The 22,398-nt window shown below is 33.1% G+C and overlaps 3 protein-coding genes across 3 annotated transcripts; all 3 read left to right on the top strand.

Annotated features, from left to right (window-relative positions):
* Positions 1-3,261: 3,261 nt before the first annotated feature.
* LOC134693766 (RING finger protein 207-like) lies at positions 3,262-22,054 on the top strand. The gene is made up of 2 exons (XM_063554672.1): positions 3,262-3,338; positions 20,419-22,054. Exon 2 carries the CDS (start codon positions 20,436-20,438, stop codon positions 21,537-21,539), a length of 1,104 nt encoding a protein of 367 aa, XP_063410742.1. The 5' UTR covers positions 3,262-3,338; positions 20,419-20,435; the 3' UTR covers positions 21,540-22,054.
* On the top strand, positions 7,065-8,786 carry LOC134692346 (uncharacterized). The gene has a single exon (XM_063552801.1). The coding sequence runs from the start codon at positions 7,065-7,067 to the stop codon at positions 8,784-8,786; it is 1,722 nt and encodes a 573-aa protein (XP_063408871.1).
* On the top strand, positions 14,755-16,736 carry LOC134693765 (uncharacterized). Its single transcript, XM_063554671.1, has one exon. It carries the CDS (start codon positions 14,827-14,829, stop codon positions 16,558-16,560), a length of 1,734 nt encoding a protein of 577 aa, XP_063410741.1. The 5' UTR covers positions 14,755-14,826; the 3' UTR covers positions 16,561-16,736.
* Positions 22,055-22,398: the final 344 nt, after the last annotated feature.

Genomic DNA, 22,398 nt, shown 5'->3' with positions numbered 1-22,398 from the left:
AGTATGATGTTTTTATATAACCACAGAGTCAATTCAAAAGAATATCTCAAAAATTGACTTAACAGTACAAGTAATATTAATAAAGACTAATAAAATAATACTTTAACACGTTATACCAAAAAATTTAACTAAAATGCTTGAATTGTGAAGATTTCAGTAATTAAGCATGACTTAATGGTGCTAGTACCCGATATATGTGCATTGTATTGTCAAAAACAGCCCATATGTATGTAGCAGAAGCATTTTACTGTCCAATAAATAACTCAAAGTTTCCATTTTAACAATTTTGTAAAACTGCTATATTTTGGGGCCAAAAAGGGGTCTTAATGGACCTACTCCTTTGCCACATCTTAAACAGCTCGTTCTATCTGCCCCTTTTATAATTTTCATTGCGAAGAAAGTTTTTATTTCAATAGACAATAAAACATGTTTGGTCAGATATTAAATGCAGTTACACCCACCAGAGAGTTGCACTTTCACTGGATTTTATATTATATTAAGAAATTCTGATGAAAAAAAATTATATTGCCGTTTCCTCACGAAGGAAGCTGACAGTATGGATTAATTGTTATCATGTTTTCCTGTAAACAAACCTTCGAATGTTTATTAGAATCACATGTTAAAATGATCGGATTTATATAGCATCTATAACTGGCATCCCTCGCTGGAAATACCACATTGGAATAAATAGGAATTGATTTGTTTGACAAATAGCTGATGCTTTTACGAATGTGGTATAACCGCATCCAAATTAAATACTGACATATGGTTAGTTTCAGATACTTATTATATAATCAGGGCGGATATAATATCATCCTATTGAGATATGTAATCTGATTTTCTCACCCTTTTAATATATTATGGAGCAAATTTTTTTACATAAATGAGGCCGTTAGTTTTCTCGTTAGAATTGTTTTACCTTGTCTTATCGGGGCCTTTTATAGCTGGCTATGCGGTATGGGCTTTGCTCATTGTTGAAGGCCGTACGGTGACCTATAGTTGTTAATGTCTGTGTCATTTTGGTCTTTTGTGGGAAGTTGTCTCATTGGCAATCATACCATATCTTCTTTTTTATACATGAAATAGTGACCTATTTCAGCGGCTCATCCCTACCACTCATTACATTCCCGTACTCGGCGGTAAGTCGCGGCCAAGTTCCGATGCGGTCTGCCACAGGTCTCTCAAGGTATACGGGGCGAAAAGATCAAGGCCTCGGTTAAAATGTTCATGCGCGGGGGGAACGGTGCGTAGGGAAGCCGCCGACAAGTTTCCATGCGGACTGCAGCGGGTCTCTTGAGGTAAGGGACGGACACATCAAGGCCTCTGTAAAATATTTCCATACGCGAGAGAACGCTGCTTCGGGAAGACGTGGACAAGTTCCCATGAGGGCTGCCGCGGATTTCCTTCGGTTTCCCAACAACCACAACCCAAAAGAAATGTACCAAGTATTTATAATACTGTGATCAGAAAATACCCCAAACCGAAAAATTAATGAACAAATTGCTTTCAAATCGTATTCAAATCTCTTTCAAATCGTGATTCTGCGATTTGTAAGTACCATTTGCTTGCGATTCATTGATGAATCAAAAACAAATCAGAATTTTACAAATTCCCTAAAACTGATTTCTTTGTGATTTCTTTCTAATTGTATATTTTGTAAGCCATTTGTTTCTGTCTTTGTGTGATTTCTTTATGCTTTGTTTACTTAGAATATCGTATGAAATGATTTGAAAGAGATTTTTTTAACTTTGTTAGCTAGATATGTGTGGTTTCGTTATGATTTGTTAACTTTGTTAGCTACAGTATCTTGGTGTGATTCATTGATGATTTGCTACAATGAATAAAATGTTAATGCATGCAAATTTTCTTTGTTTATCTATCTCTCTGACTTCCGGTTGAGGTCAAATTCAAATTTCAAAAAAACTGTTCCACCGAACAAAGAAGGTTGCGAGATGAGTAGTTTTCTTCAGTCTATGAAAGATGACGTTGGTAAGGAATCTCAGTTATTGATTTATAATTTCACATATTCAACTAATACTATTCAAACCTTTACCTTAAAAATTCAGAAACTGTGCATGTCAGTATCTTGTTAAAGTCATGATATTTTATGCTGTAAGGATTAATTTTCAATATAAAAATGTGTAAAAGATGTGTAAACAGATAAAAAAAAATCATTTCAAGACTAACTTCCCAAGCCAGCTGACAAAATTCACATGCAATGTTAATTGTTGTTTACCGACCAAGACACACTATATTACAATGTAGCAGATTTGGACCAAGACTAAGACCCATCACATTTTCGACATCATTCTAATAAGTACACGTGGTTGCCTATGTTTTTTTTAAATTTCGTTATAGTCAAACTTGGAAGAAAAGTAAGAGAAACCTATACAGAAGGAACAATTTGTCCCTCATCGCTACCAAAGATAGTATTCCTTTTTACAATTAGAGGAGTATCTATTAAGGGTAAAATGAAGACAATTGCGTTTAGGGGTTTCAGGGACAGAACATATTTTTGATCTGATCTGAATTGATGATTAATGTCAATTTATTTACGATTTGCTTGTGATTTGCTTTGGGTAGGAAAATATGATTTACTTCTGATTTGTTAAAAATTTTATAACAATTTGTTTATGATTTGCCTGAGGTAGAAATATGATTTACTTCTGATTTGTTAAAGATTTGATAACAATTTCTTTACGATTTGAAAACAATTTGTTTGTGGTTTGCTTGAAGTAGGAAAGCAAGTACTTCTGATTCGGTAATGATTTCAAAACAATTTCTTCACAATTTGTTCGTGATTTGTTATTGTGATTTGTTAGCTAATTTGCATGTGAAATTTTATCCAAAAGAAATCACAAATAAATCATACGGTTTGTTTATCATTTGTTACCATGATTTGTTCCTCATTTTTATTTGGTTTGGGACAGTATGTATTTTGAATCCAATTTTAGAAAACGGGAGTTGGTAAGCTTCTAAATAATATGCAGAATTGATCACATGATTTGTATTCATTTTACCTGTTGCGGACCTAATTCTACTATTGATAAACCGATGTTTTATGGATTTAAAGAATTTTTTTTTTGATTTTTTTTCATAATTTACATTAATTTTGAAAATTATTTTCCGATTGATATAATATATACGATGACTCTTCCAAATGTATGTGATAATAAGATTACCCAATAAGTCCCTTAAGTAGGTATATGGCCTTTTAAAATATTATTTCCTTGAAATCATTTTATCTATTTCCTAAATGTCATTTGATATCACGATGTTAAGGAAGGTCTGCCATTTTAACAAATTACAGCGATAAAGAAGACTTAGTATAACTTTAGGTAGGTACAAATGCATATTGATATGTCCAAGAACAATTCATAGCACGCTAGAAATGTGTAATACATGCACTGACAGATAAATAGATGTTGGATATAGAAAATTAACGGTTACAATCAATAAAGTAGTAAGAGATAAACGTTTGATCAATGCGGAAGAAATTACATTTTCATAACAGACAATAAAATGTGACCTTTTTCAACTTTTATATATTAATAACTGTTTCGTATTTCAGTACATTTAATAACCATTTATGCTGAAACCCTGCAATCTATTCGAGAGTACAAGTCGGAATCGACAGAAAAACCTTTAGACAAAAGAGAAAAAACTGGACACATTAAAACGGTCCAGGGGCGGATTTAGGCGTGGGCGTGGCGGGCGGGCGCCCCCTAAAATTTTCAAAGCATGGGTTGTCGTCAACTTATTAAAGTATCAGAAGAGATCATTCCATCTTTTTTACCATTCAAAGTATATAAAACAGTCCGTTTAACGGAATAAACGTGATTACTTACATGTATCAACTGAATTACGATATATTAAAGTTCTATAAATTATTTCAAAGGAAGATGTCAAACGCGGAGCTGCGTTTGATGACAAATATAATAGGTTTTTAGCAGTTAAAGTAAAAACAAATATTACATCGTATTTGTGGTTATTATTATCAATTTATTTGACAAACTCAAAAACGCTTAGCGGGACAGGGCAGTAGAGCGCTTGCAGCATTGTTGAATTCATTAAGATCTACTTATATTTCACCAGAACAGCAATGTGCTATGTTTGACAGTCTAGTTATGTCTATTTTAAACTACGCCTCTGAAGTATGGGGTTTTCATCATGCAAAAGAAATCGAAACTGTACATAATAGATTTTGTAGATTTGTTTTAAAAGTACCCCAAAACACGCCTGTCTGTTGTATTATTGGCGATCTTGGTCATTTACCTATGTATGTTACTAGGAAACAAAAGTTGTTGAAATACTGGGTTAATATTATAAACAAGAAACCAGATATTGTATATGAAATATATCAAGTTCTAGTTGCTGACTGTAATAATGGTAAAGAAAATTGGGCCACAAATGTTTGTAATTTACTTTTTCAACTTGGATTTAATTATTTATGGTATACACAAGAGAATATTAATGTAAACTTTGATATTTTGAATGAACGTCTGTTAGATCAAATTTATCAGAGTTGGCGTGAGTCTATAGAGAGCTCTGAAAAACTAGTATTGTACAAAATGATAAAAACAGATTTTAAGATGGAACAATATATATCGAAAAATATCAATGTTAAAATGCTGTCTTTATTAAGATTTGGTGTATTAAAACTAAATATTGAAACTGGTCGTTACATAAAACAACGAAGGGAGGATAGAATTTGTAAATGTTGTACTATGCAATGTATAGAGAATGAATATCATTTTATTATGGTTTGTCCAGCATATAGACAGTATAGACTTAAATACTTCTCAAACTATTATCATACATGGCCAAATATCAACAAACTGTATTCACTACTACAAGTTCAAACAAAAACTGTTATTTACAATTTGATGTGTTTTTTGCGTGAAAGTTGGAAACTCAGAACTTTCATATTAACGTAGTTATATTTATGTATCTAATTGTCTTTTTTTATCAACAAAATGTTCATATTGTTAATTATGACTGTTCTCTGCATTTTCTTATACCTATGTATTAAGATAAATTCATGTTGCTTACACATGATAATGTTGTTACTTAAATGTGCTATAGCATAACTGTGCTTATTGCAATAAACGTATTTATCTTATCTTAATCGAAGTTCCAAAGCATGATCTCTTACTCACTTTCAAAATTTCATCATGGCACGGTCAAGAAAACAGTCGACAGGTGAGATTCTTTTATAATATCCGTAATGAAAGATAAAAATACTGTTTCAAGTGATAGGTTAGTTTATTAACTGTAGCTTTATAGGAAAAACGGTACTATTTATTCTGCCATAGGCGACAATACTAACATTTTCTAAATTTACCAGTTTGTATAATAAAAGCCTGGATAAAACAGTTCTGTGTGGTGTTAGTACTTTATTACTGTATTCTAAAAATTGAAGCCAAATAGTATCATGACTAATTTCCAACGGAGCTTGTTTATGTTATCCATGCCCACCGTCATTTTGCACCAAATTTATGAAATTTTGGAAGCCTTTTCGAATAATTCTCTAGAAAATATTTCAAAAGATTTTAAAATTTATATTGTAAATTCACACACTGTAGTTATTCATAGATAAATAAAAAAATATATTGTAGCCTTACATCCAATCACAGCGCTTCTAATTTGACTTCCTTCACCTGTCTTGGGTACACAAAAGGCCAACCTAATGCTGGGAAAATGTAACACTACCGTTTTCCCTATAAACTCACTTATATATATATATGAAATATGAATCCCTTAGTGCGTAAGTTAGGAGATTGTTGTAGATTTGTAGGAGATCTGGGCTGGTGATACTAGTCACTGTTAATGTATCAAAGGTACCAGGATTATAATTTAGTACGCCAGACGTGCGTTTCGTCTACATAAGACTCATCAGTGACGCTGATATCAAAATATTTATAAAGCTAAACAAGTACAAAGTTGAAGATCATTGAGGATCCAAAATTACAAAAAAATGTGCCAAATACAGCTAAGGTTATTTATGCCTGGGATAAGAAAATCCTTAGTTTTTCGATACCCTCAGGGACGAGTAAATGGAAGTAGCCGTATTTGTGTCCAGTCTTTAGATTTAAATGTATGTTGTATTTGATGATAATACATATCATAAATAAATTTGAAACTGAACACAGATGCCACCACTTTTATATAAAAACCATCTGAAAATGACCTGTTATAGTATATTTTATCATTTTTATATATATATATATATGTAAGCTTGACTATGAGCGTGTTTAATGACTTAATCAGTTCAAATATTTCACATGAGCTAATTCAATCGACTGAAGTAGTAACTTAAACCTTTAGTTCTAGCTGGACCTACTAACGTTCAACAGATTATATCAATTGCTTTCTACTTTGCTTTTCCTTCGTATAGAATGATATCGGTATCCGGTTGGTCTAAGGATATGTACGGCCATTTAACTTCAGACGGGGGACGGGGGAAGATATTTTTTTTTCTGATGCCCTAAATGATTAAATACTTGTTGTTGAGAAGCAGGTGATACATAATATTCAGGCTCATGTCATGGTCATAAATAGCGTTTCAAGTATCAAATTTAACATCATAACTAATGAATGTCTGATGGAAATCATTGATGCTGGATATTATTGATAGTGACCAACCGACCGTGTGTTGAAAATAAGGGTGCAATGTCTGTCTGTGAGTTTAATGTCAATATTATATATGCATATGCACACAAAGGGAGCTTGATTATGTGAGCTTTAATCGCAACTACCTTCTCTGTAGTCTCAATATTAAAGGGGTTTGCATCTTTTGATTCTTATTTCAAATAACGAAGTATCCACATTAACTGAAAATATAGGTTATTCGTATAGCGTCTAGCCCATGAACATTTTACAATATTTATTAAGGCATACATATATCTTACACAGGTATAGAAAACTGTACTCTGTATGAAAATGCATAATGCAATAATTGTAAAGATCATCATGCACTGTCAAAGGCAATTCTTTTATTATTGCAGAGTGTTTCAGTATCAATACTGACTAAAAATATCTCAAGTCACTTGGTCCTGTCTTGGATGGCGTCCAGTACAGGTACATATTGTGACATTTGTCAGAGCAGACACATATCTAAGGCGGCAGAGGAATATTGTCCTGTTTGTGAAGAAGCCTTATGTCCCGATTGTAAAGATCATCACACACTGTCAAAAGCAACGAAAAGTCACCAAGTGATCTCGATAGACGAGTATAAGAAGTTGCCTCCCTTTATTCGAGAGATCAAACAACAATGTGACGAACATGGGGATATGCTTGAATTTTTCTGCCCAACTCATAACGAGTTGTGTTGCAAAAAATGCATTACTACAACTCATAACGAATGTAAAGGGTCCAAAGTTATGGAAGATTTTGTTGACAAATATTTTAAATCGGCTGCGGCTTTAGATGAGTATGAACAAACGTTGAAAGATGTTGGAGATAATATTCAAACTGCGATTGTTGATAGAAAAAATAATCTTTTGGAATTCGAAAAACAGACACAGGCTGTACGAAAACAAATTAAGAATAAAAGGGCTGAAATCAATAAGCATTTAAACAAACTTGAAGCGACAATAATAAATGAATTATCAACCATTGAAGGTGAAAAGAAACAGCACGTCCAGTCAGTTATTGAAAAATTAGAAGAAAACAAAAACAAAAATATACAACTCAAGAACGATGTTGATGCAATGAAAACGTATGGATCAAATATTCAAGTGTTTATGGGAACAACAAAACTCCAACAACTCGTATCAAGTCAAGAGAAATTCGTCCGATCATTGCAAGACGATGAGAGTTTACGTTTCATTAATCTTGAATGCTCAATAAGTGAGGAGTTAAATAACATTACGACAGATATTCGATCATTTGGTACGGTTACATCCATTTCTTCTGATCCACGTATTCAATTGAATTGGAAAAGTGATAAATCAGCCCAGATATTGAAATCACCAACAGATATAAATAGTATTGACAATATAAATACTACACTGATATGTAAAATCGATGTCAATACCCCTAAAACCATATCATCATGCGTTGTGGGTAAATGTCTTTTGTTTTCGACCTATGACGGATTTCGACCAATCGGAAATATATTGCAATATGATAGCGGAGGGAAATATCTGAACGAAATAAAACTTAAGAATTCGCGAGCGTTCGATATCGTGTTTATTGATTTGAATACCGTTGCTGTTACCGGTGGTGAAACGGATTTCAATGTGTACATTGTAGATGTTACTACATTAAATATGAAAAGAATAATAAGTGTAGGACGAAACAACTGGTTGTATGGAGCAACCTACAATGATGAAGAAATCATTGGATGTATTAATGGCAAGTTTATAAAAATCTTCAACCTTGACAGCGGGAAAGCCATTAAGGCGTCTTCTCTTTCTTTGAAAAATAAACACAAAGCTAAAACATATCTTACCTCCGATCACTATAGTTTATATCATTCGGATTACCTAAATGGGTCTCTTACATGTTATGATCTGAAGGGGAACATTGTGTGGTCATTTAAAGAAGACGTTCTACAGGAACCCCGTAGTGTTTGTTTAGATTCGGATTCAAACGTTTATGTAGCTGGAAGTCGCTCAAACAATGTAGTAGTCATTTCATCAGATGGATTACATTCAAAACAACTGCTTGGACCAGACGATGGCATAAAAGCTCCGCATGCCATTCATTTCGATAAATCAAGTAACAGACTGTTGGTTGCAAATGGATGTGGTCCGGCTTTTCTTTATAAAGTGTCAAAATAAAACAGTATTAAAATATATTATATTCAAATTCTAATATTAAGTGCTTTGAAAAAAAAATCAAGCTTTGTTTTATTGCCCAACATACAAGATGACCATGTTGATACTTCAGGCACTGATATAAGCTGACCAAGAGTCAACTTATTAATTTAGCGCAAATACAAATGATACTAAAGCATAAAACAACGACTGTAAATTTCAAAATCTTGATTTTTCTGGTTATGTCAATCAAATAATAATGTATAAAAGCTAATTCAAGAACTTACCAACATATCGAATGTTAATTTGAAAGGAGGAAGTTTCTTAACTTACCACTTAACCCCAATACTTATTTGCGGAGAAGTTTTACCTCGAATTGAAACCAATGTGACAGTTTGATATTACGCATGGTATACATAAATAATAGCCGGAACATGGTTTCAATAAATCTTGGAAATTTAACTCCTCTGTGACTGACTGACTATACTTGCATGTTTGTGACTATATAACACAGTAGCTGAGATCCAATTTGTGTTTCACCAAGCCCTTGCATTAATGCTTCCACTACAGATACAATCTATTTAAGTCTGAGTTGTCTCCCCTACACCATGACATCTAATTTAATAGCATTTATGTTCTAACCATGTCAACCGAACATAAAACATTTATCAATATAATACACAACTCTCACATGGGAGTAGCCACTTGCAAAAGTCAAGTGCATTTTATTCAGGTAATAAGTACACGTAATTCATTTCATATCAATGAAAATTATGAAAATTGTCTGTCTCTAACTAGCACTGCAACATCAATATTTGCGACTCTTCTTGGACTATCAACCTGTAAATAAATAATTTTCATAATTATTTATTTGGAAAAAAGCATCTAGAGCACTTGACTGCAATGACTCGAATGACTTTAACTACTATCAAACCACCCGTGCATAAAAATTTTCCCCGCATACTTTATATATCCAATCAAACAGACCTTTCTATAAATAGCATAAACACATGTTCCTTACCAAACAAAACAAACTGTATCGATATATGTACAACTTTGATAAATATAAATACTATGATGTAGATCAAAAGGACGTTTGAAAAATTAAGTGAATTAAGTGGCAAATATTTCATGCATATATTATTGACGAAAACAAATAAACAATTCAATTAAATTTTGTATTTACACTCGGACAAAACTTATGTGTAAGATAAGATAAGTTTCTAACCAGACACAATAAATGACAGAATAGACGGGAATTCAAAACTAATAATACATGTTTACTATCAAAGCGTACCATGATGTAATGTCTAGATAAGTGTAGATACGTTCATGCACATATAAACTTAAATTGAGATTGAAAACGGGGAAATCGTCAACGAGACAAAAAGCAGACCAAAAAGCAGAAAACGGGTCAAGTCCAACGATGGTTCTTGAACAGAGCAAAAAATCACACAACCTGGTTCCGAAACAATGATGTTTACTAGTTCATCGAAAAGGAATGTCAGACCAAACTCTAAAACATATGAACCAAAATTTTAAAAACATAAATCACACACGCAAGACTTTCAAAGACCAGAAATTCATGAATTGGGACCGCTGCAAAAAAGCAGCGAGGTTAAAGATGTTTTTGACATTTTAACCCTACCTTTATACCGCTAGAAAATTTGAAATAAACAAACACAGAAATACGCACAGTTATACATACCGATTGCTGGTTGATCCGGTTAAAGTGGTCGATTACAGTGGAAGACGGGACATTAGACCTGCCACTGGATAAATGAGAGTATTTTGGATTTGCAGCAAAGGTGTATAAAGTGCAGAGAGTGTTGTGGCACTTTCTCTACACGAGGCATCGGTTTTGAAATCCCCCGACCGAAATGTCATTAAATTTGTTTACCAACTTCCTGTTGTTAATCATTTAAAAAAAGACAAATTAAAAAAAATGCTTCTTACGGCTATTACGGCATGTACATACGGTTAGAACATTTTTCCAATTCATTTTGAAGTTAATCGAAAAATAGTGTTTCCAAATAATTCAACTTTTTTTTGGTATGGATGAGCAGCTGAGACATCAAGTACCCCACTCTTTTCATACATTTTTTTCGTCAAAAATATATACCTTGTCATTTATCAATTCATAAAAAACGACCTATACATCCTATTGATATATTTAATCGGATCTTCTCACCCTTTTAATATATCAGGGAGCATGAAATAGTGACCTATTCAACCGGTCAATCCCTACCATTCATTACATTTCCATAGGCAAGGGAAAAGTGCGGCGGTAAGCCGCGGTAAAGTTATCATGCACGGTACCGCGGGTCTCTCGAGGTACGGAGCGGAAAGATCGATGCCTGGGTTTAAATTTCCATACGCGAGGAACGGTGCGGTGGGAAGCCGCGGACAAGTTTCCATGCAGTCTGTCACGGGTCTCTCGGGGTACGGGTCGGACACATCAAGGTCTTGGTTACAATTTCTATACGAGGGGGAACCCTGAGTCGGAAAACCGCGGACAAATTTCCATGCAGGCTGCCGTGTATCTCCTGGATCCCCCTACATGTACTACCTCCATCACCACTACAACAATCCTCGAGAAAAACAACAAGTATATAATACTGTACATGTAAACACCAAATGCAGTATGTATTTTGAATCATATTTAAGAAAACGGTTAAGTTATACAATGTATAAGCTGCTACATGTAATTAATATTCAGAATCGATCGCATGATTTGTATTTATTTTACCTGTTACCTAATTGATGAATAAGGCTTTTATGGATTTTGAGATTAAAAAGAACTTTTAAAAAAATATTTATAATTGACATTTTGACACTGTGAATTCCCTCATTTTCGATGGTATTAATTTTCGTGGATGAAGAAAAACTTGTATTTTCGTGGACATTTATTTTTTTGGGTTTTGCTGAAGTTTTCTAACACGAATTTAGAAAATGTGTCTTTCGTAGAGCATATAATTTCGTCGTTCACCTATACCCACGAAATACACGAAAATTGGTATCCAACGAATAATAATGAATCCACAGTAATTATTTTCCGATTTATATACAATTTACCATTTACGATGACTCTTCCATATGTTGTTATTATTTGATGATGAGATTGCTTTTGGTTTTCGCACTTTAACTTTAGTTTGAGTCAATAGAAATCTATGAAATTTAAACACAAGGTTAATGACCATAAAAGGAAGGTTGGGATTGATTTTGGGAGATTTGGTTTTAACTGTTAGGAATTAGGGACCAAAAAAGGGCCCAAATAAGCATGTTCTTGGTTTTCGCACTATAACTTTAGTTTAATTGAATAGAAATCTATGAAATCGTGACACAAGGTTTATGACCACAAAAGGCAGGTTGGAATTGATTTTGAGAGTTTTGGTTTTAACTGTTTAGGATTTAGGGGCCAAAAAAGGGCCCAAATAAGCATTATTCTTGTTTTTTGCACAATAACTTTAATATAAGTGAATAGAAATCAATGAAATTTAAACACAAGGTTTATGAACACAAAAAAAAGGTTGGGATTGATTTTGAGAGTTGAGATCCCAACAGTTTAGGAATTAGTGGCCAAAAAGGGGCCCAAATAAGCATTTTTCATGGTTTTCGCACCATAACTTTTGTATAAGTTAATAGAAATCTATGAAATTAAACACAAGGTTTATGACCATAAAAGGAAGGTTGGGATTGATTTTGGGAGTTTTGGTCCCAACAGTTTGGGAATAAGAGGCTCAAAGGGTCCAAAACTAAACTTTGTTTTATTTCATCAAAGATTGAATAATTAGGGTTCTTTGATATGCCGAATCTTACTGTGTATATACATGTAGATTCTTAATTTTTGGTCCCGTTTTCAAATTGTTCTACATTAAGGTTCAAAGGGTCCAAAATTAAACTGAGTTTGATTTTAACAAAAATTGAATCCTCGGGGTTCTTTGATATGCTGAATCTAAAAATGTACCTAGATTTTTTATTATTGACCCAGTTTTTAAGTTTGTCCAAATCGGGGGCCAAAATTAAACTTTGTTTGATTTCATAAAAAATTGAAGAATTTGGGTTCTTTGATATGCTTAATCTAACTGTGTATGTATATTCTTAATTTTGGTCCCGTTTTCAAATTGGTCTACATAAAGGTCCAAAGGGTCCAAAATTAAACTAAGTTTGATTTTAACAAAAATTAAATTCTTGGGCTTCTTTGATATGCTGAATCTAAACATGTTCTTAGATTTTTGATTATGGCAAGTATTTTCAGTTGCACAGTATTGCGCAAAAGCAAGAAATATCTAGTTGCACAATATTGTGCAATAGCAAGAAATTTTCAATTGGATTTATCTTTCTTTGTCCAGAATAGTAGTTGAATCAACTTAAATCATTGTTTTATACAATATACAATGTATTTTCACTTTTACTCCCAACTGATAATTTAAAACAATCTTTACCATTCAGTGATAACAAGCCCTATTTTTTACATTTTAATATTTTATGATGTATTTAATTGAGCAGTTATTGTTGCAAACTCCATTAGAAATTTGAATTGAGATCTGTTTTGGAATAAGGGAAAGGGGGATGTGAAAAAAAATGGGGGGGGGGAGGGTAAATTTTTCTCAATTCAGATTTCATAAATAAAAAGAAAATTTCTTCAAACATTTTTTTGAGAGGATTAATATTCAACAGCATAGTGAATTGCTCTAAGGCAAAACATTTTTTTTAAGTTCATTAGACCACATTCATTCTGTGTCAGAAACCTATGCTGTGTCAACTATTTTATTACACTCCAAATTAAGAGCTGAATCCAGCTTGAATGTTGTGTCAATACTTGCCCAGACCGTCCAGCTTTTAACCTTTGCGGTCGTATAAAGCTGCACCCTGCGGAGCATCTGGTTATATATTGATTTACAGTAAAAACAATACTTTTTCTATATTGGATACGGTATTATCGAGAAAATATCATCTTTGCCTGGAACTCAGATTTGGGCTCATCTATCAAACCTCTCAGCGTTCCCGCGACATATCAGAAAACTGTAGCGCTGAGAGGTTTCAGACTGGAAGCTCATATTCCTTATGCTATGTTTACTTGTGTTAAAGCGATACTTTCGCGGGGGGGAAATACGGGGCTTATTTTCATAACAAGTAATGGGAACTTTATTGACATTATCACATAATCCCGAAAATGTTCCCTTCTTATTTATATTATTTAATGAGACATTTTCCAGCTGCAAAACCTGTCACCTTATGTATAGGAAGGGGTCCCCAAGATAAAACCCTATTAGTTATTCATTTTCTTACAATTGCTTGTCTTGTTAACTATTTTTTAAAAGATGGATGTCAATTTCAGCATTTCTGACACTTCGTTTAATAAGCTCGCATATTTGTCTCTGTATTGGTGTATCTAAGGTAACAACCATTTAACTGCTAGGGAGGGCGGGGTATGTTTTTTTCCTAAAGAAATATTTATGATCCCCACTTTGATAAAAGAACATATTCTGGTCAAGTAGAGTACAAAAAAAACAAATATTCGGATTGCAGAGTTCCCCCATACCTTATAATGTTAAACTATGAAAAAAAATGTTATCGATAGCGTTGAAAACTATAAAATAATTCTGATTTAGGAAAAGCAACCACACTTCCCTCTCTGCCCCCTTTTGAAGTTAAATGGAAACTCCCTAATTTTAGTCTTTAAATAGAATACTAAATTGCCAATGATAATTTGTTATTTTATCAGATCATTGAATAATAGTTTATATTAATCTAATATTTGTAAATGTCTAACGGTTAAAACAAGGTTAACAGAATATATTGGAATGTATTATACATACAATTCATTGGCAAATATTGAATGGTGTTTCTGGAATAATGTTGGCCAAATGTTTTCAGGATGGAACCATTAAAATATGTTCGACAAAATGTCTCAATGAAAAATGTACTCTATGTATGAAAATGCGTTATGCACCGACTGTAAAAATCACTATAAACTATCTAATGCATTTTAATTTTATTGCAGAGTGTTTCCATATTAATATTAACTGAACATATCCTTAGTGTCATGGTCCTATCTTGAATGGCGTCTAGTACAGGTACATATTGTGACATTTGTCAAAGCCGACATATATCAAAGGCGGCAGAGGAATATTGTCCTGTTTGTGAAGAAGCCTTATGCACTGAGTGTAAAGATCATCACAATCTAGCAAACGCGTCAAAAAATCACCAAACTATCTCGATAGACGAGTATAACAAGTTGCCTGCCTTCATCCGAGAGATCAAACAATATTGTGAAGAACATGGTAATAGGTTTGAATTTTTCTGTCCAACACATAACGAGTTGTGCTGTAAAAGATGCATTACTACAACTCATAACGAATGTAAAGGGTACAAAGTTATAGAAGATTTTGTTGACAAATATTCTAAATCGTCTGCCGCTTTAGATGAATATGAACAAACGTTAAAAGATGTTGAAGAAAATATTCAAACTGCGATTGTTGATAGAAAATATAATCTTGAAGAATTCAAGAAGCAAAAGCAATCTTTCAAAACACAAATAAAGAAAAAAAAGGCTGAAATCATCAAGCATTTCGACAACCTTGAAGCGAAAATAAGAAATGAACTTTCAGCTGTTGGAGGTGAAAAAGCACAAAACGTCCAATCAGTTATTGAAAAATTAGAAGAAAGCAAGAACAAAAATATACAACTCAAGAAAGATATAGATGCAATGAAAAAGTATGGATCAAATATACAAGTGTTTATGGGAACAACAAAACTTCTACAACCCGTATCAAGTCAAGAGAAATTCGTTCGATCATTGCAAGATGACGAAAGTTTACGTTTCATTGATCTTGAATGTTCCATTAGTGAAGAGTTAAATAAAATCCAAACAGATATTCGATCATTTGGTACGATTACGCCCATTTATTCTGATCCACGTATTCAATGCAATTGGAAAAGTGACAAATCAGCTCAGATATTATCTCCACCGACATATATGCAAAGAATTGACAATATACACCTTAAACTGATTTGTAAGATAGATGTTAAAACATCTAGAACTATAACATCATGTATTGTGGGTAAATGTCTGTTGTTTTCGACGTGTGACATATTTAAATCAAGTGGAAATATATTGCAATATGATAGCGAAGGGAAATATCTGAAGGAAATAAAGCTGACAAAATCATTTGCGTTCGATATCGTTTTTATTGATTTTGATACCGTTGCTGTGACAGGTGGTGGTTGTGATTTTAAAGTTAACATTATTGATGTAGCTACATTACAAGTGAAAAGAGAAATAAATGTTGGACACCCAAATTGGATATGTGGAGCGACCTACAAAAATGAATCCATTATCGGTTGCATGGATGACAACTCAAATAACTCAGTGAAGATGTTTAACATTGCTGACAACGAAAACGTCACAGCATTAACTCGACTTCCTTTCAAAACTAAACACACAGGTGAAACTTATCTTGCATCCGATGACAATTATTTTTATCATTCTGATTACAAAAATGTGTCTGTTACATGTTATGCTCTTAAAGGGAACACACTATGGTCATTCAAAGATATTGTTCTAAAGGAACCCCGCAGTGTTTGTTTAGATTCAGATTCAAACGTTTATGTAGCAGGAAGTGGTTCAAACAATGTAGTAGTCATTTCATCAGATGGACTACATTCAAAACAACTGCTTGGACCAGACGATGAAATTCAAAGTCCGCACGCCATTCATCATGATAAATCAAGTAATAGATTGTTGGTTTCTAATAGGTGTGGTCCGGCATTTCTATACCAATTGTCAAAATAAAACAGTGCTACAAGATGTTTTCAAATTATATAGACGTGCATTAAATAAAGATAAAAAAACCAACCCGGTTTTGTTCCCATGACCACAGTTTTGCTAGATATTGGTAACAATCCTGTCCCCAATGCACACGTGTCTTCGTTAACCACAACTACAAAAAATATTCAAATTTTTATAAAAGGTGCGTTTGATGACATCTAAATAGTTTATTTCTAATACCCTATATGCGTTAGGAACGACATCAAAAGTTCAATGTAGGATAAAAGAAACTAATTTCCTATAGTTTTTTCCACTGACACCCTACCCCCTTTCTTAACTTAATTTGGGAAAAGTTGATTGACCAATAAGAATATATATAAAATCGATGTCAATTGAACAAAATGTGAGCCATTTTGACCCCCAACCACCAAACTATTAGAATAATTTTTTTTTTATTCTTCATTGATTTTTTATGGCCTCCCCTAATGTAAAGCTTGTACACAGGTTAAATAAGGGGAGACATTTGCTTGGATAACGTCAAGTGATGGTTATTTCTTTTATACGCAATGAAATGTTATGTGATTTTTTTTCTCTATAGTACTGGGGCCGGTTACAAGAAGCATTCGTATGTCTTACGAACGTCTAAAGGGCGTCTTAAGTTTTAAGAATGTAACAAGACCCTACCTCAGAGCTATCTTAGAATAATTGACAGCCCTTAATGTTTTGAAAAAGTGCATGATTTAAGAACGATTCTTACGTATTCCTTAAAGCATTCTTACTAATTCCGGTAACACAAAATCATTCTTAAATTTTGGTCAGTATTTAAGTGTTCTTAGCAACTTAGAGGTGTACCAAGAACAATTCGCAATAGCTTCACTTGACATTTTTTGTAAGAGTGGTCCCGACTACTCTTAGCTGTACATTTACTTGTTAATATAAGAACAAGTTGCTTAAAAAAGTTAATACTTCAACCTTAGAACTTTTTTATTCTAATTATTAATTCATCTGAATAGGAAATTATATATCAGTGTTTTCTTACCCATGTATGTGGAGGATGGTAGTTTCTCTTTTTTGTAAATCATTACAATTTTGGCTTGTTGAGAGAAGTGTTAAATATAAAGCAAGGAGAAATTTGTGACCTTTTTCAATTTTAAACCAAGAGTTCCAAATGGTGAAGTTTAACATGTTTAAATCGTCACTTCTTAAATTTTACGGAAGCCATCATGAGTTGGTTGACCAATTATTTACCGGCTTTGTAGTATAATGAGCAACACGAATGGCGACACACGTGGAGAAGGATATGCGTACCCTTCCGAATCATCTAAAACCATCTTCAGTTTTTAGTGGGTTGGGTGTTGTTGTTGTATACCTGTTTTATTTACATTTTTGCCTATTGCGTCTTTTTTGTTCACGCATCGTTATCAATATCATGGAATTTGACAAGACTGTCATACAAGTGAGAGGTTCATCTCTCTAAACCAGGCATAATCTATATTTTTTTTTACCTTTTGAAAATGCCTGTAACAAGTCAGGAATATGACATGACAAGCGTTTGATGTGTTTAATCATTTGATTTTGCCATTTGGTTAAGGGCTTAATTTCCGTTTTGAATTCTCCTCGGAGTTAAGTATTTTTGTGATTTAATTTTTGTTAGAAGGCTTTTAAAATGTGAAACAAAATATTGTATAAAACAATAAAAGAAGATGTGGTATGATTGCCAATGAGACAACTCTCCATCCAAATTACACATTATAAAAGTAAACCATTCTAGCAACGATTTGACCGAAATGAACGGTAGGATGGAAAAATAAGCCTAGGTCAGTTGAGACTCGTCATTTATACTCGATTCAAATCCTACCATTGGCCTGGTGAATAATACGGCCCTCTAAATGATTCTTCCGTGACAAGCATATTTTTATCAAAATATCAATGTTTTATAAGCAGTTAAAATAATTTCATGTTTGAAGCCGTGCAAATTTTTTAATTCAATTTTACTTTTATCAAAAAGAACCGGAAGAATAATGGTGGTCTGCGGCCAAAATTGTTTTCCTTAGGTTAAATGGGTAGTTGGTTGTTATGCGCATTTAATCGTTCATTAAAACGTTTCTATGATTCATTTAAGGTGAAAACTAATACGATGCAACTTAAGTTAGAAATAAGAGCGATCTACGAACAACCTGAGGGAGCTTTGATTTACACTCTTTGAGTCATCTTAGAATTATCTTATCTTCCCCTTAATTCAATACTTACGCACTCTCTTAATAAAAATTTCTTGTTACCGGCCCCTGAACAATATAAAAATTCACTCACGCCTAGTATTTCTTTACTTGAAACAAGGATGAATTTGCGCATTTTTTTAAAAGACTTATAGGGGGAAATCAATGGTGGTATTACATCTAATATAGGAAGATCTACATGCACCTTTGACCTTGTGAGTACTCTCATGTCTTTAACTTTCTTGCTACGTAAGTGAAATATTTATTACACCTGCAAAATTCAAACATGTCATATGTGTAATTTAAATTCAAACAAGAATAGCATGACATAATAATTACTTAACAAAATAAACTGAGAACGTACTTCACAAAAATATGAGATAATCACTTTCATGTTGTGATTTTGACTTTAACAGGTATATAACCAACCATCACAGGTTTAAGGGATTTTCTGATAAGAAGTGAAATATTTAAAATCTTATTGAAATAAGATCTGTGACTTCAAAATCCGTATAACTTCGACAACTGAGAAAACGATACATCTTAAGTTATCTCAGATTGAAATTGGTTCACTTGTTATCATCTGTAAACAATAATCTATCTAAGTTGAATAAATGGATCACATGATATAAGTTTAGTATGATGCAGATTTGATCGATCAAATAGTAATCTAAGGTAGGCGTATTTTCATATTATTTTGAATTTTACTAGATAAAATAAAATACCCTATATTCTATAATGCATCAATTCTGTTTCATTTAGAAAATAAAGATTTGCATTATTGGTCTAGATTAAATGTGCAAAACAGCACGCTTGAGAAAAAAAATGGTAATAAATAACAGATTTAAAAGCAAACAAGACATGTATTATATACTAAAATTTCTGAATAAGGATCTAAGTTTCGTTCACTTCTGTAAAACGATGGGTCTCCAGGTGATTTAAGATGGTATCTTATTTCATCGAAGCGGCCACACAAGGTTACAGATTCGTATCTGCATTAACTCAGAACAGAAATTAGTTTAACTTTGACAGTTCACAGAAAATCAAAAATGCAATTATGTGGACGATCCTTATAACATTCAACCTAGCTGCACCGGAAGAGTAAATAGGTTTTTTTGTCTTATGTCACGATAGTGTAGCAAGTATTCAAGGTTCTTTAATTCACTTAGTGTTTCTGTAAGTAAACATAGCATTCTCTCTGTGGTTAAAGTTTTATTTTTTTTAATGACGTGCTTAAACTATCCTTGGTGTGTAACAAACCTTGACAGAAGTTTGTTAATCATGTTTATGAACAAAATCTAGTATCAAGAAGGACATTTTGTAAAATAAATACTAAGTTTTTCTTCCAATTAACATTAAATACAGTCTGCAATTAAAGTTGTCAAAACATTTGTTAGATTCAGAAACCATCCTGGATTTTTTTAACAAACTTGGAGAGAATCTTTAAATCAAACGATAGTACATGTATCTAAAGATTATTTTTTATAATTGTTTCTATTTTTGTTTGGCCTGCTACTCATAGCAAACGTCGGCAAGACACTAATTTCTGTGGAACACTTACGATTATAAATTTGTATTTCATAGGGATATTTCATGCAGCAATACAGTTTATATTGTGCCGTTATAGTCTCTCTTAGATATTTGCATCTTTCAATTTTCATTTCAGAGTGTTGAAGTATCGATATGGCTACTAGGACAGACACAACTTGTGATATTTGTCAATGTAGGCATACATCTAAGGCGGCTGAAATATACTGTTCTCTGTGTGAAGAAGCACTGTGTAGTGATTGTAAAGATCATCACAAACTGTCAAAGGCAACAAAAACTCACCAAGTTATCTTGATAGACGATTTTAACAAGTTGCCTCCCTTAATTAGAGAGATCAAACAACACTGTGACAAACATGGTGACAGGTTTGATTTTTTCTGTCCAAAACATAACGAGTTGTGCTGCAAAAGATGCATTACTACAACTCATAGGGAGTGTAAAGGATCAAAAGTTATAGAAGATTTTGTTGAATTTTCGAAATCTTCCGCGGCCATTAACGAATACGAACAGACTTTGAAAGATGTTGAAGAGAATATTCAAATTGCGATTGATGATCGAAAAATTAATCTTGAGGAATTCGATAAACAGACACAGTCCATCAGAAAGCAAATACAAGATAAAAGAACCGAAACCAACAAGCACTTAGACAACCTTGAAACAACAATAATAAATGAACTTTCATCGCTTGTAAATGAAAAGAAAAAGAACATAAAATTAGTTCTGGAACAATTAGAAGAAATAAAGAACAAAAACATACAACTTAGAACCAATGTAGAAGCAATGAAAAAGTACGGATCAAATATACAAGTGTTTATGGGAACAACAAAACTTCAACAACGCGTTTCAAGTCAAGAGAGATTTGTTCGATCATTGCAAAACGACGGGAGTTTTCGTGTTGTTTACCTTGAATGTTCTATTAGTGAAAAGTTAAATAGTATCTTGACAGGAATTGAAACATTCGGTACGGTTACATCAAAATCATCTGAATCACGAGTTCGATTTAGTTGGCAATGTGACAAATCAGCTCAGATATTGACAAAACCAACACATCTGAAAAGCATTGACAATATAAACACTAAACTAATATGTAAGATAGATGTAGATACTTATGAAACTATAACTTCATGTTTTGTGGGTAAATGTCTTTTGTTTTCAACTTGTGACTTATCTGAACCAATCGGCAATATATTGCGATATGACAGAGAAGGGAAACATCTGAAAGAGATACAGCTGGCGTAATCGTTAGCGTTTGATATCGTGTTTATTGATTCGGATACCGTTGCTGTAACGGGTGGTGGTTCGCATTACAATGTTTACATTGTTGATGTAGCTACATTGCAAATGAAAAAAGTAATAGATATTGGAGAATACAACTGGTTATATGGAGCAACCTATAAGAATGAATCCATTATCGGTTGCATGGGTGACGACTCAATAAAGATGTTTAAGATTGCCAACAACAAAGACGTAATATTATCACATTTTCCTCTCAAAACCAAAAACACAGATAGCACTTATCTTGCCTCAGATGACAATTATTTCTATCATTCTGATGACGTAGATGGGACTGTCACATGTTATGGTCTGAAAGGAAACATAATATGGTCATTCAAAGATATTGCTCTAAAGGAACCCCGCAGTGTCTGTTTAGATTCTGATTCAAACGTTTATGTAGCAGGGAGTGGTTCAAACAATGTAGTAGTCATTTCATCAGATGGATTGCAATCTAAACAATTACTTGGATAAGACGATGGAATAGTAGCTTCTCATGCGATTCATTTCGGTAAATCAAGTAATACATTGTTGGTTGCTAATATGTGTGGTCCTGCATTTTTATATCAAGTTTCGAAATAAAAAAAAAACACAAGATGTTTTCAAACTATACAAATGGAATTAAATAAAGATAAAAACAAAACGGTTTTGTTCCCAGTGCCACATCTTCAATAGCCAATGGTTATGATCCAGTTCCACTCTTGTGCACGTGAGAGGTGACTGGGTCGCAACCCTCGGTTAAGATAAAATACCCATCATGCAAAACAACCGAGTTAATAGCTTCAACTGCTGTCCTAAAGGTGTAATATTCTATTAGTTTTACAAT

This window comes from Mytilus trossulus, chromosome 12 (assembly GCF_036588685.1).
Source record: "Mytilus trossulus isolate FHL-02 chromosome 12, PNRI_Mtr1.1.1.hap1, whole genome shotgun sequence".
Classification (NCBI taxonomy): Eukaryota; Metazoa; Mollusca; class Bivalvia; order Mytilida; family Mytilidae; genus Mytilus; species Mytilus trossulus.
This window is presented reverse-complemented; position numbering and strand designations above follow the sequence as displayed.

Bases quoted from the DNA above. Each gene is read 5' to 3' on its own strand.
- LOC134692346 (XM_063552801.1), top strand. From the start codon at position 7,065: ATGGCGTCCAGTACAGGTACATATTGTGACATTTGTCAGAGCAGACAC.
- LOC134693766 (XM_063554672.1), top strand. From the start codon at position 20,436: ATGGCTACTAGGACAGACACAACTTGTGATATTTGTCAATGTAGGCAT.
- LOC134693765 (XM_063554671.1), top strand. From the start codon at position 14,827: ATGGCGTCTAGTACAGGTACATATTGTGACATTTGTCAAAGCCGACAT.